This window comes from Macaca fascicularis, chromosome 16 (genome assembly GCF_037993035.2).
Source record: "Macaca fascicularis isolate 582-1 chromosome 16, T2T-MFA8v1.1".
NCBI classification, from domain to species: Eukaryota; Metazoa; Chordata; class Mammalia; order Primates; family Cercopithecidae; genus Macaca; species Macaca fascicularis.
In genome coordinates, this window is record NC_088390.1 from 3,970,829 (window position 1) to 3,984,653 (window position 13,825).

The 13,825-nt window shown below is 57.4% G+C and overlaps 1 protein-coding gene across 11 annotated transcripts in view; it reads right to left on the reverse strand.

Annotated features, from left to right (window-relative positions):
- Window positions 1–673: 673 nt before the first annotated feature.
- The window catches only part of ATP2A3 (ATPase sarcoplasmic/endoplasmic reticulum Ca2+ transporting 3), a 38,230-nt gene continuing 25,078 nt past the window's right edge, over window positions 674–13,825 (reverse strand). For 2 of the 11 annotated variants that reach the window (XM_005582544.5, XM_074018264.1), the window contains 8 exons: window positions 12,041–12,261; window positions 10,907–11,109; window positions 9,845–9,930; window positions 6,420–6,553; window positions 5,681–5,798; window positions 4,994–5,111; window positions 4,560–4,632; window positions 674–2,230 (listed from right to left, as the gene is read on the reverse strand). In XM_005582544.5, the coding sequence (XP_005582601.3) occupies window positions 2,170–2,230; window positions 4,560–4,632; window positions 4,994–5,111; window positions 5,681–5,798; window positions 6,420–6,553; window positions 9,845–9,930; window positions 10,907–11,109; window positions 12,041–12,261 (1,014 nt within the window). In that variant the 3' untranslated portion in view covers window positions 674–2,169. Of the gene's footprint in view, window positions 2,231–4,300; window positions 4,359–4,532; window positions 4,633–4,993; window positions 5,112–5,568; window positions 5,799–6,419; window positions 6,554–9,844; window positions 9,931–10,906; window positions 11,110–12,040; window positions 12,262–13,825 lie in introns of all 11 variants that reach the window. The other 9 variants (XM_005582543.5, XM_074018263.1, XM_074018265.1 and 6 more) reach the window with 8 other exon arrangements.

The following is a 13,825-nucleotide window of genomic DNA, read 5'->3' on the forward strand; positions in this document are numbered from 1 at the left end:
GAGCCCCTGAGATTCAGGCTCCAGGCTCAGCCCTCCCCAGGCCCAATCATGGAACTCTCCCAACCTGTTTCCTCGGGGGTGACATGCAGATCATAAAATGCATAAAAGGGGCCGGACGAGGTCGCTCATGCCTGTCACCCCGGCACCTTGGGAGGCAAAGGCGGGCGGATCACCTGAGGTCAGGAGTTTGAGACCCGCCTGGCCAACATGGTGAAACCCTGTCTCTACTAAAAATACAAAAATTATCTGGCTGTGGCGGCACGTGCCTTCCCAGCTACTCGGGAGGTGGAAGTTGCAGTGAACTGAGATTGCACCACTGCACTCCAGCCTGGGCGACAGAGCGAGACTTCATCTCAAAGAGCTACATAAACAAATGAAACAAAACAAAATGCATAAAAGGCCTTTGAACTCGTGCACAAATTGTGAACACCGTCCCTGTGAGGAGCAAGCATCCCGAAGCTGGGAGGCTGTGCAGGCGCCGCACCTGCCGCTCGAGTGTGGCTCTCCAGAGCCTTGTCTTGGAGGCCAAGAGAACAATCCTGGTGATGTGTGAACCCCCGAACTTTGCTCAGCGTTTCCTGGACTGGGTGTGGGCAGGTGGTAGGGCCCCAGGCAGACGCCCTGTAGATGGAGATGGCAGGACCACTCCCCAGGAAAACAGACACTGAGGATCCTCTGTTCCCCCAGACACACGACCTTTATTTCTCTACCAAACAGCATGTCAGCAGGTGGGTACAGGGCCCTGCTCCTGCTAAGACCTCCCCACCTCCCCCCAGGAAAGAAGCAGAGAATCTCTGCAGGCACCAGACTCCCCGCCTCCCCCACTGTTTCTCTCACTGGCCCCCCAGAACCTGCGAGAGGAAGGAGGGGGGAGGTATGGGGGAGGGGGCTACAGAACATGGAGCCCATTGGTCTGCAAGGTAGGCTGAGGGGCTTTGGATGTGGGGGACTAGGAAAGGGATGTGAGTCTTGATTTACATATAAAATCATCAGTCCGCACACTCTCTAGGAGGGGCCAAGACATAGGGACAGCCCTTGGCACAGGTTTCCGCTATCCCTCGCTAATTGTTGCCAAAGTAGCAAAAGCTGAGTTAAGAGAAAAATTCTGTCCATCAAAGGCCATCTTCCTCTCATCTGACATGATGCGTTCCTCCAGCAGCGGGGGAGGGAGAGCAGGTGCCCTTGGGGAATCAGCCATCTTTAGTGACATCCTTTCGGCTCATGGGTGTCGTGTGGAGGGGGTGAGGAGTGTGGCCAAGAGTCCAGGAGAGCCCACCAGGCTCAGAGGCCCCCAGCTGTGTAGACAGTGCAGCAGCCGCACCCTGGGTTGGTAGAAGGGCGCCACGGGCAGGACCCTGAGGATGCCAGGGGTCTCAGGTACCAGGGACGTGGGTGGTGAGTTGGACCTCTGCATGGCAGACGAGGCAGCAGTGACCCTGAACGTCTTCTGCTCTCAGGACGGGGAACCCTAAGTCCAGGAGGCGAGTGGGGCTGAGGCAGGTCAACTAGACTTTCCCAGCTTGTCTCCCGGGAAAAGCCATCTTCGCTCTGCCCCTCCTCCTGGCTCCTTGTGTCGGTCTCTCTGACCCTTCACCCCCCGGGCCCTGCACATATAAACAGAAGCAGCCTGAAGCTCTCAGAAGCCGACTTTGTGGAAGCAGAGCGGAGTGGAGGGGGCTGCCCGCTCTCGCTGTACACAGCTGGGCCCAGATGGCCCCTTCTGATCCCTCAGGGCTGACCCAGTCCCAGACCAGGCACGAAGGGAGGGGTCGGAGCCGGTAAGACGGACCCCCAGGAGTCCTCCGTCCGTGCAGAGGCACCAGTCACCAAGTGAAGGTCCAGCTTCCAAGCAAGGGGGAGCAAGCTCCAGGCAGACTCGTGATTTGGGGGTGGGGGGACCCCGGATCTCTGGGTGTGCTGCCAGCTCTGGCTACTTGGCTGCCCCCTCCCAGCCTGCAGCTCCTGGGCCAGAGCTGCAGAGCGGGGAACTTCCCAGGAGAGTCCAAGACACAGGAATTACAGAGCTCCCAGGCCAGACGGAAGTGGGGACAGAGACCCCAGGACGGGGCCTGGGGATGGCGGTTCTGGCCTCGGGCCTGTCATCTCTCCGGCGGGAAGTGGGCGAGTGTGGTGGCAGGGGTGGGGGCGGAGGCGAACGCATGGACACCGTCAGTCTGAAGCACACACCGGAGACTCCACTCCGTTCCCTGCGCTCACTTCTGGCTCTTTTCTGGAAGAAAAACCCGAGAGCGTGTTAAGATGTATGCATAAGGGCACACATCCAGGCAGGTTCCTTCCAGCCCCTTCCCAGCCCCTTCCATCCTCCACTTCTCCCAGGATAGCCCCAGGCTCCCATGGCCTCCCTTACTCCAGACCTCAGTCTACCCCCGCCCCAGCAGACCCCCACGCTGCAGCCAGGATCCTGCTCTACAGGACACATCCCTGCAACGTCCCCTACACCTCCTTCTCTCCGCTGTTCCATCAACGCCCCCAAACCCTCCAGTACATACTCTCCGGGTTTTCATTTTGGGGAGTCACTACCCACCATTGTAAGGTTCAGACACCAGGCTCATCCTTGCTTCTCTTACCCATCACACACACCCAGGCCCGATTTCGCCCAAATTGCGAGAGCTCATCTCTCCCGCTGCCTTCCCCCACCAGGACTCAGGGCCTGCCGCTCTGCCCCCAGCCCCAGTCTTACCTTCCCATCATCCTTCTGCCCCTAGCATCAAGCAAAAGCCCAAATCCAGTCCCAACACCTCATTTCATGGTTCCTCACTGTCCTCAGAGTAAACTCTAAGCCCGCCTGTAACCTCCCAGATCTGTCCCCCCCAGCCACCACAGCCCAGCCCCCAGGCCTCCCCTGACAGCTGCTCAGCCACACCTGGGCAGAGCCAGGAGGTAGGGCAAGAGGACCGCCCCCAGTCCCCAGGGCTGACCCAGGAGCCAAACTTCTCCCTAGGACACATCCCTCGTAAATGACATAAATCATGGGGAAGCCACAAGCATCGGGCTTCAGAAAAACTTCCCTAAAAGGCCACCCGGCTGGCTTGGGAGCGCAAAGGGTCCTGCTCTCACCCCCGCCCCGTCTGGCTTTAGGAGGCCCCAGGGACTGCAGCGGCGCTGGGCAGGGCTGTCTGGGCTTCCAGCGAGCACATTCCTTGGGGTGCCTCCACCCCACCCCTCAGATGGAGCTGCAGGTACCCAGCCTGTGTCTGTCCTCCAGCAGCCAGGCACCACCTTTCCAAGCCAAACTTCACAGGGGCCACCGCCAACATCTCAAGGAGGTGGAGGTAGAGGTGCTGCAGGGGCCAGCTCCCCGGGGCCAGTTCCCCAGGGCCAGAGCTCTGCCCGCTCCCCAGGTCTGTTCAATGCCGCTTGCCCACCTCCTGGTGTTAGTCTCAACCCCTCATTTTTGGGGAGGGTGGGGGACGGAGTCTCACTCTGTCCCCCCCGGCTGGAGTGCAGTGGCTCAATCTCAGCTCACTGCAACCTCTGTCTCCCGAGTTCAAGCGATTCTACGACCTCAGCCTCATGAGTAGCTGGGATTACAGGCACCTGCCACCACATCCAGCTAATTTTTGTATTTTTAGTAGAGACTGGGTTTCACCATGTTGACCAGGCTGGTCTTGAACTCCTGACTCAGGTGATCCTCTCACCTCAGCCTCCCAAAGTGCTGGGATGACAGGCGTGAGCCACTGCGTCCGGCCCGTTAGTCTCACCCCCTCTTGCCTGTCCTCCATGGTTGACACAGTCCCTCGTTGTCCTTACACTCCTCCCGTGCTTCCCCACTGCCCTGAGGACAGTGTCCAGGGTCTCTACCTTGGCACTCAAGGCCTCACCCCCTCTGCCCTCCACTCTGAACGTCAGCATCTGTGCTCACCCAGCCCCGTTCCACCAGGTTCAATCCTGTTCTTTCCAACCACTGCGTTAACCTCAAAACCTCGAGAAACTCCCCTTCACTCCCCCGCAGGCTTGCCTTGCTGAGTGCCCACCTGCACCCTCAACGCAGTCCCTACATGTGTCTGGCCATTCCCTGGACAGGCCAGCTCCCTTGCTCAGCCCCTAGGGAATGACAGACATAGCTCCCTTGCTCAGTCCCTAGGGAATGACAGACGTGTGATCTATTTATAATCCCTCCACCCCCTCCCCTGGGGCACATTCCTGCCAGAGGTGGCCCCCAACGACCCAGCTGCCCCAATGCAGGCCTCAGTCACTGCCCAGCCCAACCTAGGCCCCCGCACCGCAGTTCAGCCACACAGCCACTGCCTCTGCGTAAATCCCAGGAACGGGAGCTCACCCCGGCTTCCTCCCTCTCTGAGCGGCTCTGACAGCGAGATGATGCTGTGCCCCTGGCCCTGGGAGGTTCAGAATCACCCACTCTCAGAATCCACCTGGCAGAGGCAGGTGGATGGACCCCATGTCCCAGCCCACTTCTCTCCAGCCTGACACCTGCCATCCTGTCCTCTCCACTCCGGGGTTAAGGCAGACCCAGAGCTGTGAGCTCAGAAACAACCCTCCCCTTGACCCACCCACAAGGTGACACCAAAGAGGCCAACCCGGTGTGGTCTGAGGTCCAAGAGGCGGTCATCGGCTGCCTACTCCAGGCCTGCGAGACTGTCCTGAGAATGCCTGGATAAAGACAGGCCAGGTGCACAGGGGTCAGAGGTCGAGGCCCAGAAGAGCACGCAGTGCCCTGGCCATGCAGGGAGTGGCAGGTGAAGACACTGAGGCAGTGCGGCCCGAGAGGTGCTTCCATTGCTGGCCCAGGACCCCTGCAGTGCAAGACCCTGCAGACACCTTGGGTCCCAGTCACCAGAGTCCCTTCATGCCCTCCGCTTGGAGATCCAAGAACGCCTCCCCCGCGTGTAGACACAGAGGCTCTGCGCACCGCACCCACCGCGTCCGCTGCAGCCCAGGAGCAGAGGGGGGTGGGGAGGCAGGCTGGAGGCGGGTGGGCAGCAGAGTGGGTGGGAGGGGGCCTCCCACTCACCGTCCACGTGGTTCCGGGACAGGTACTTGAAGGCCTCATCCAGCAGGATGACAGGCAGAGATATCTGGAGCACCACCACCCACTGGCGCCCGCTCAGTGGAGTCACCTGGAAAATGAGCTGGCGGGGAGGGGAAGGGAGGTTTGGTGAAAGGAAGGACTGGCTGTCCCATGCCCCAGCCGTCCGCCGGCCTTATCCCCCTGGGCTCTGACGGACTCTTATCGCCCTGGGCTCTGATGGACTCTTATCCACCTGAGCTCTGACGGACTCTTATCGCCCTGGGCTCTGATAGACTCTTCGTGAGCACTCCTAAGAACCTCCTGGATGTACCCCCCGATCTTTGTCCACTCAGCTTCCTCTGCCTCAAGGGCCCTCCCCTGCCCTTGCCCACTGGGCCAACTCCCATCCATACTGTTGGGAGGCGGGAGAATTCTGCCCTGGGAAAGCTCGTCCTTCCTTCCACCCCAGCCTGGGCACAGTCCCTTCAGCAAGGGGTGTCCCTCTCTTCCATTCCCAAGTCTGGGAGCTCCTGAAGGTAGGGCCACATCTGGAGGTGGTGGCTGGCCAGACCCCTCACCTCCCTCTCCTCCAGGTGGTTTCCATTGCAGGGGGGCCAGAGGGGCCCAGCGACCAGCCCAGGGCCTGTGATGTCCAGGGACCAGGGCAGTGGGACAGACGGGGTGACTCACAGGCAGGGGCGGCACGAGCAGGATGAGGAAGTGCAGGGCCATGGACATGGCCACAGCCGCCAGCAGCCAGGGGTTCATCCAGGGTGGCATCCGAAGCAGCGACTGGTTCTCTGAGACGCTGCCAAGGCACAGGGCGCTCCCCTTAGGCTGGGGTGCAGGGAGGCCCTGCCATGGGCACCCACCCCTGTGGGAGGAGCCTCACCACTTCTCCAGCAGTGCATCGCCGTTGCCCACTCAGCCCGCCAGGGCCTGTCCCAGGCTGGGACCCCTTTCTCTGTCCCTCAGACCTAATCTTGGCTTATTTCTTCAGACCCCCGTTTCAGCCCTCTTTGTCCCCGAGACCCCAATCCGGTCCCCACAGACCCTCAGAATCCCCTCTGGGCCTCTCTGACCCTTAGACCCCAATCCTGGTCCCCAAATCTTTGGATCCCAATCTTGGACCCCCCTGACCCCCAGACCCTAATCCTGGACCCTACTTGGCCCCAGACCTCAGTTCTGGACCCCTCTAACTCCCAGACCTCAGTCCTGGACTCACGTGACCCCTGGAACCCAATGCTGGACCCTTGACACTCTGATCCCAATCCTGAACTCCCCAAACATCAGATCCCAATCCTGGACCCTCTTGACTGGTACACCCCAATCCTGAACCCCTGACCCTCAGACACTGATACTGGAACCCCCAACCCTCACAACTGGCATCAGTCCAAGGCCCCAGCTCCAGGCCCTGTGCCCAGCCCACCTGTTGAGGGCATTGCACATTTCAATGGTCACAAGCACGGACAAGGCCATGGTGGTGGGGAAGCGCGACTCGAACACCTCACAGTCGACGCCGGCAAAGAGTGGGTTGTCTTCAGAGCACTTCAGGAAGTTCCTCTGGGGGCACCGTGGCAGGTAGAGAAAGCAGCAGGTCAGGCGAGGGGCTGGTGGGTGGGAGGGAAGCCTTACCCTGCCCTTGGCCCATGCCTGGGCACAACCAGCACACAAAATGCCATCATGGGGTGGGCTGGGGATCACCGGAGGGGAGCAGGGTTGGGGCAGCGGTGGCAAGATGCACCGTGCCAGGGAGAAGCAACGGTACAGAGTGGGAAAGGCAGAATGTTCTGGAGCAGGAGTGCAGTGGCTCAGAAGGAGAACAGCTGGCATTAGCCTGGGGAGGCTAGCGGGACCCTGGAGACCACTGAATAGGGAACTGCCTGGCTAATTTTTGTATATGTAGTAGAGATGGGGTTTCATCATATTGGTCAGGCTGGTCTCGATCTCCTGACCTCAAGTGATCCACCTGCCTCGGCCTCCCGAAGTGCTGGGATTACAGGCGTGAGCCACTGTGCCTGGCCTTGTTTGTTTTTGAGACAAGGTCTCACTCCCATTGCCCAGGCTGGAGTGCAGTGGCGCGATCTCAGCTCACTGTAGCCTTGACTTCCTGGCCTCAGGTGGTTGTCCCACCACAGCCTCCCAAGTAACTGAGACTCCAGGCCTGAGCCGTCGCTGTTGGCTAAGTTTTGTATTTTTTAATAGAGATGGGGTTTCGCCATGTTGCCCAGGCTGTTCTCAAATTCCTGGGCTCAAATGATCCACCCACCTTGGCCTCTCGGAGTGCTGGGATTACAGGTGTGAGCGGCCACACATTTTTATTTGGTGCTGACCATAAAGAAGGGAAAACCTCCTGAACTTTGAACCTGAGTCTGCCCACCCAGTGACCAAGGAGGACCAAATCCTCCTGCCAATTGTGCCACTGTTTTCAGGCCTCACCCTGCCACATCTCAATGGCCTATCCATACATGTACACACAAATTAGCCAGGCATGATGGCGGGCGCCTGTAATCCCAGCTGCTCGGGAGGCTGAGGCAGAAGCATCGCTTGAACCCGGGAGGTGGACGCTGCAGTGAGCCGAGCTCATGCCACTGCACTCCAGCCTGGGCGACAGAGCGAGACTCTGTCTCAAAAAAATAAATAAATAAAAATGTATCAATGGGTCTGTTGCTCTTGCCATAAATGCCCTGCCCAGTGATTCTGGGTTTCACCAGTAAGCACCTGCCACACACACACAGTATCCCCCAGGTCACTGGTCTCACTGTGGCCTCCGGAATTATTCATTAGAAGGTGTGCTGGGGGCCGGGCACGGTGGCTCACGCCTGTAATCCCAGCACTTTGGGAGGCCGAGACGAGCGAATCATGAGGTCAGGAGATCGAGACCATCCTGGTGAACACGGTGAAACCCCGTCTCTACTAAAAATATAAAAAATTAGCCAGGCGTGGTGGCGGGTGCCTGTAATCCCAGCTACTCAGGAGGCTGAGGCAGGGGAATCACTTGAACCCAGGAGATGGAGGTTGCAGTGAGCCAAGATCGTGCCACTGCACTCCAGCCTGGGCGACACAGTGAGACTCCATCTCAAAAAAAAAAAAAAAAAAAAAAAGAAGGTGTGCCGGGCTGGAGCTTCTGCCTCACAGGCACGTGGAGAGCCCTGGAGGAGCCCATTTCTACTGGTGAGGCCATTGCTCTGCCCACTCCTTCTCTTTGCCTGCCTGTCTATTTTGTATTCACTATATCCTGCAAGACCTCCTTTAGTTTTCTTCTCTTTTCTTTTTTTTTTTTGAGACTGCGTCTTGCTCTATCGCCAGGCTGGAGTGCAGTGGTGCAATCTCGACTCACTGCAACCTCCGCCTCCCAGGTTCAAGCGATTCTCGTGCCTCAGCCTCCCGAGTAGCTGGGAAAACAGGCATCTGCCACCACGCCTGGGTAATTTTTGTATTTTTAGTAGAGACAGGGTTTCACCATGTTGGTCAGGCTGGTCTTGAACTCCTGACCTCAAGTGATCGGCCCACCTCGGCCTCCCAAAGTGCTGGGATTACAGGCGTGAGCCACCACCCCAGGACGTGTTCTTTTTTTTTTTTTTTTTTTTTGAGACGGAGTCTCGCTCTGCCGCCCAGGCTGGAGTGCAGTGGCCGGATCTCAGCTCACTGCAAGCTCCGCCTCCCGGGTTCACGCCATTCTCCTGCCTCAGCCTCCGGAGTAGCTGGGACTACAGGTGCCCGCCACCGCGCCCGGCTAGTTTTTTGTATTTTTTAGTAGAGACGGGGTTTCACCATGTTAGCCAGGATGGTCTCGATCTCCTGACCTCGTGATCCGCCCATCTCGGCCTCCCAAAGTGCTGGGATTACAGGCTTGAGCCACCGCGCCCGGCCTGTGTTCTTTTTTTTTTAGAGACAGGGTCTTCCTCTGTTACCAAGGCTGAAGTGCAATGGTGCAATCACGGCTCACTTCAGCTGTGACCTCCTGGGCTCAACTGATCCTCCCACCTCAGCCTCCCAAGAAGCTACAGGCACACATCACTGTGCCTGGCTAATTTTTACTTTTTTTTTTTTTTTGGTAGAGATGGGGTCTCACTATGTTGCCCAGGCTGGTCTCAAACTCCTGGGCTCAAGTGATCTGCCTACCTTGGCCTCCCAAAGCACTAGGATTACAGGTGTCAGCCACCATGCCTGGCCTCCCCTCGATTTTTTTTTTTTTTTTCTTGAGATGGAGTCTCACTCTCTCACCCAAGCTGGAGTGCAGCGGTAAGATCTTGGCTCACTGCAACCTCCGCCTCCCGGGTTCATGTGATTCTCCTGCCTCAGCCTCCCGAGTAGCTGGGATTACAGGCGTGCACCACCACGCCCAGCTAATGTTTGTATTTTTAATAGAGACGGGGTTTCATCACGTTGGCCAGGCTGGTCTCGAACTCCTGACCTCAGGTGGTCCACCCACCCCGGCCTCCCAGAGTGCTGGGATTACAGGCGTGAGGCATTGCGCCCGGCCCTCCCCTCCATTCTTGATCTCCTCAGTTTGACCCTCTGCCTAAAGTCCTACCATTTAGGGGCTCATTCCTCTGAGGCCTCTACGTTTTAGGGGTCCTCTGATGAAGGTAAGATACATCTGGCAGTGGGGCCCTTGGTCCCCGCTAACTGACTGGGATGCGGAGGGGCCTTTTGGCTTGGGGGGCCGTGCTGGTGTCTCTGGGTTTCCAGCGGGCTCTGAGCCTGGTTCCCTAGGTGGGGATGTTTATTCGTGTATAGTGAGTGGGGAAGGACACTGCAGGCCCCCCATGCGGCTCTGGACCCATCTCCCCTGGAACTCCAACAGCTCGAGCTGTAAGTTCAACAACTCCCTGGCCATCCCTTGCTCACCAGCTGGTAGAAGTTGACGTGAGGTCCCTCGGCATCATACAGGAACCACCAGGTGGCAGCAGCCACTGTGGCCAGGCCTACGTACACTGCGGGGAGGGGAGGAGACTGGCTGTAGAGAATGGCGGTGGCTTTCTGGCATCTGTTTCCCCTGCCTAATAATTCCCTGAATTCCGGCAGGGAGCCACCCTTTTCCTCTCTGAGCCATGTGGTTTGCAGGCACCTCCCCTCGATGCCAGTGGTGAGCCCTGGCTGGTCAATCAGCATCTGCCATAACCTGGGCCACAGTGATTGGAGATTAGCAGGTGACCCTGTGTGGGCCGATGAGAACAGGCCTGCTGAGACTTTTTGTTTTTGAGACGGAGTCTCGCTCTGTCGCCCAGGCTGGAGTACAGTGGCGCCATCTCGGCTCACTGCAACCTCTGCCTCCTGGGTTCAAGCGATTCTCCCGCCTCAGCCTCTTGAGTAGCTGGGATTACTGGCACCTGCCATCACACCTGGCTAATTTTTGTATTTTTAGTAGAGATGGGGTTTAACCATGTTGGCCAGGCTGGTCTCGAACTCCCGAGCTCAGGTGATCTGCCAGCCTTGGCCTCCCAAAGGGCTGGGGTTACAGGTGTGAGCCACGTGTTGGCTGGGCTGGTCAAACTGACCTCAGGTGATCTGCCCACCTTGGCCTCCCAAAGTGCTGGGGTTACAAGTGTGGGCCATCATGCCCAGCCCAGGCCTGAGACTTTTATTATACTACCAGGAGAGCAGTATGATAAAAGGCTCTCTCTTCTGCTGAATTTGGGGTTGTAATGGAGTGAGCATGATGGCTGGGGCTGCAGCAGCCATTCTGTTACCATGAGGGACACGGGCCTGAGAATGAAGCTGAGGCAGTGCCAAAATATGCTAGTGATACTGAGACCCAGATCCAGCCGTGCCTGGTCTTTTCCATTACATGAGCCCGTACAGTTTCTCCTGGTACAAGCCAGGCTGAGTCACACCGCCTGCATCTTGCAAGCCTGATACAAGGCTCTTAGGAAGCTTAGGAACGCCACGGAGGGCTCAGGCCCCACTCACCTCCGATAGCCAGGTATCGGAAGAAGAGCCAGCCACTGATGAGGGCTTCTCGGGGGTTCCGGGGCAGCTTCTCCATGATGTCCAGGTCTGGCGGGTTGAAGCCCAGAGCCGTGGCAGGTAGGCCGTCTGTCACCAGGTTCACCCAGAGAAGCTGCACAGGAATCAGGGCTTCGGGCAGGCCCAGAATTGCCGTGAGGAAGATGCTGGAACAGAGTCATGGGCTCTAGCCCCCAGTAGGCCCAGCCCCCACCAGACGGAGGCTCCAGCTCTTGCTCAGACCCAAGGCTGGGAGCTCACCCACTGTCTCCAGGGCAGCCCCTCCTTCCTCCGCTAGCTCTGATGTGAAGGGTGTGTATACACAGCTCTGCCTCGGGCCTGGCCAGCCCTGCCTTCCCCAGTCCCAGGTCTGGATCCTGGACATACCTGCTCTTTACGCCTGGCAGAGGCCAGGTACACACACACACACACACACACACACACACACACACACGAAGACGGCATGCCCAAGCATCAGACGTGCAAAAACCTAGCACGTGCCACACCATCCCGCAAACACAAGCAAACACCTACACGTCTGCCGTGAGGTGCAGAGATCCAGAATCCATCCATGTCCAGCAACACACATGCTCACCACCCCCCACAGGCATCCACACATGTGAATACAAGCGTGTGCACAGTCACACGCCGGCACACACACTTCTGCCTGTACTCACGCTCAAAACGCACAAGGGCACACATGCATACATACACACGTTACACGCACCTCTCAGGCACTCAGGCCACGTGCACACACACACACATCCGCACACGGACACACACATGACTGCCTAAAGGTGTGTATTTTCTCTCATCTTGCTAATCTGCAAGTGGGAAGTTGGTGGCTGGAGGGCTGAGAGGCGACTCTTCAGGCACCTCCTTGGGTGCTGGGGTGACCATGATCCAGAGGTCACCAGGTCCTCTGGAGAATGACGAGGTGTTCACTGTCCACTCCAAGGTGGGACCCTGGAAGGCCCCAGCCAGGGTAGGGCACAGGCCCCTCCATCCCTGCAGCTCGGCTGAGGAACAGGCATTTTCCCCGTCTCAGGGGCACAGAGCAGATTGAGAGGGCCGCGAGGAGGGAGTGCCCGGCCTCACCAGACGACCTCGCCAACATTGGAGGAGATGAGGTAGCGGATGAATTGCTTCATGTTGTTGTAGATGGCCCGGCCCTCCTCCACCGCAGCCACGATGGAAGCAAAGTTGTCATCGGACAGCACCATCTCTGCCGCCGACTTGGCCACGGCCGTGCCTGAGCCCATGGCGATCCCGATCTCTGCTTTCTTCAGGGCCGGTGCGTCGTTTACTCCGTCACCAGTCTGTGGACCAGGTCAGGTAGGGCTGTGCCTGAGAAACTTCCCTTCCACCTCCCCATCTCCTCTCAGCTCAGCCCACACCCAGTCTTAGGGGATGTCCCAAAGGAAGCAGACAGCTGGACAGAACAAATGGTGGGTTCAAGAATGAACTTAGAAACTGGGCAGAGGATGAGGCTGAGGAGAAGGCAAGGGGTGCAGACCAGGACAAAGTTGGGGAGAATATCAAGCGTGAGGTCAGGGAAGACGATGGGGATGACGGTGAGTCAGCAATGAGGGTAGGGATGCAGTCGAGGTTGGATGTGGGGTGGAAACTGAGGTGAGGGAGAAAGCTGAGGTCAAGTCAGGAATGAAGTCAAGGGGATGGCCCAGGTAAAGAGCCAGGCAGGTGCTGCAGTCAAGTCGAAGATCGAGGCAAAAGCAGGGGCCAAGTCAAGGTCCACATGAGGAGTGATGGCAAATGACATGAAGTCTGGAGTTGCGGTCAAGGTCAAATTGAAAGCCAGGCTGGGTACGGTGGCTCACGCCTGTAATCCTAGCACTTTGGGAGGCTGAGGCAGGCGGATCACAAGGTCAAGAGGTCGAGACCACCCTGGCCAACATGATGAAACCCTGTCTCTAGCAAAAATAAAAAAATAAACTGGGCATGGTGGCTGACGCCTATAGTCCCAGCTACTCAGGAGGCTGAGGCAGGAGAATTGCTTGAACCCAGGAGGCGGAGGTTGCAGTGAGCTGAGATAGCGCCATTGCACTCCAGCTTGGGTGACAGAGCGAGACTCTGTCTCAAAAAAAAAAAAAAGCTATAATCTGATACAACAATGCAGACAGATCTCAAAAAAGCCCAAAACCAAAACAGTCCATACAGTATGATTCCATTCATTTGAAAATCTAGGGCAGATAAAACTCATAAACGGTGGAAAAAATCAAAACAGTGATCGCCGTTGTGTGACAAAGGACAGAGATGGGGAAGGAGTGTGCGGGAACTTCATGAGTTGATAGTAATGTGTCATATCTTTTTTTTTTTTGGAGATGGGGTCTCAAACTCCTGGGCTCAAGCAATCCTCCTGCCTTGGCCTCCCAAAGTGCTGGAATTACAAGCATGAGCCACCATGCCTGGCATTTTCCTATCTTGAATAAGGCTGTGAGTTACACAGGTGTGAGCATGTTCCTAAACTCATCAGACGATACAGTGAAGATCTGTGTGTTTCATCGAAGGCAAATTTTACCTCAAAAAGGAAAAACAGAACCATAAACAACATTGCTCTCTGGTTAATATGTATTCTAAAGTAGGTGAGGAGGAAGTATACCGATATCTGCAACTGACTTTGAAATACACTTAAGAAAGGATAGGCTGGCCGGGCGCGGTGGCTCAAGCCTGTAATCCCAGCACTTTGGGAGGCCGAGACGGGCGGATCACGAGGTCAGGAGATCGAGACCATCCTGGCTAAGACGGTGAAACCCCGTCTCTACTAAAAAAATACAAAAAACTAGCCGGGCGAGGTGGCGGGCGCCTGTAGTCCCAGCTACTTGGGAGGCTGAGGCAGGAGAATGGCATAAACCCGGGAGGCGG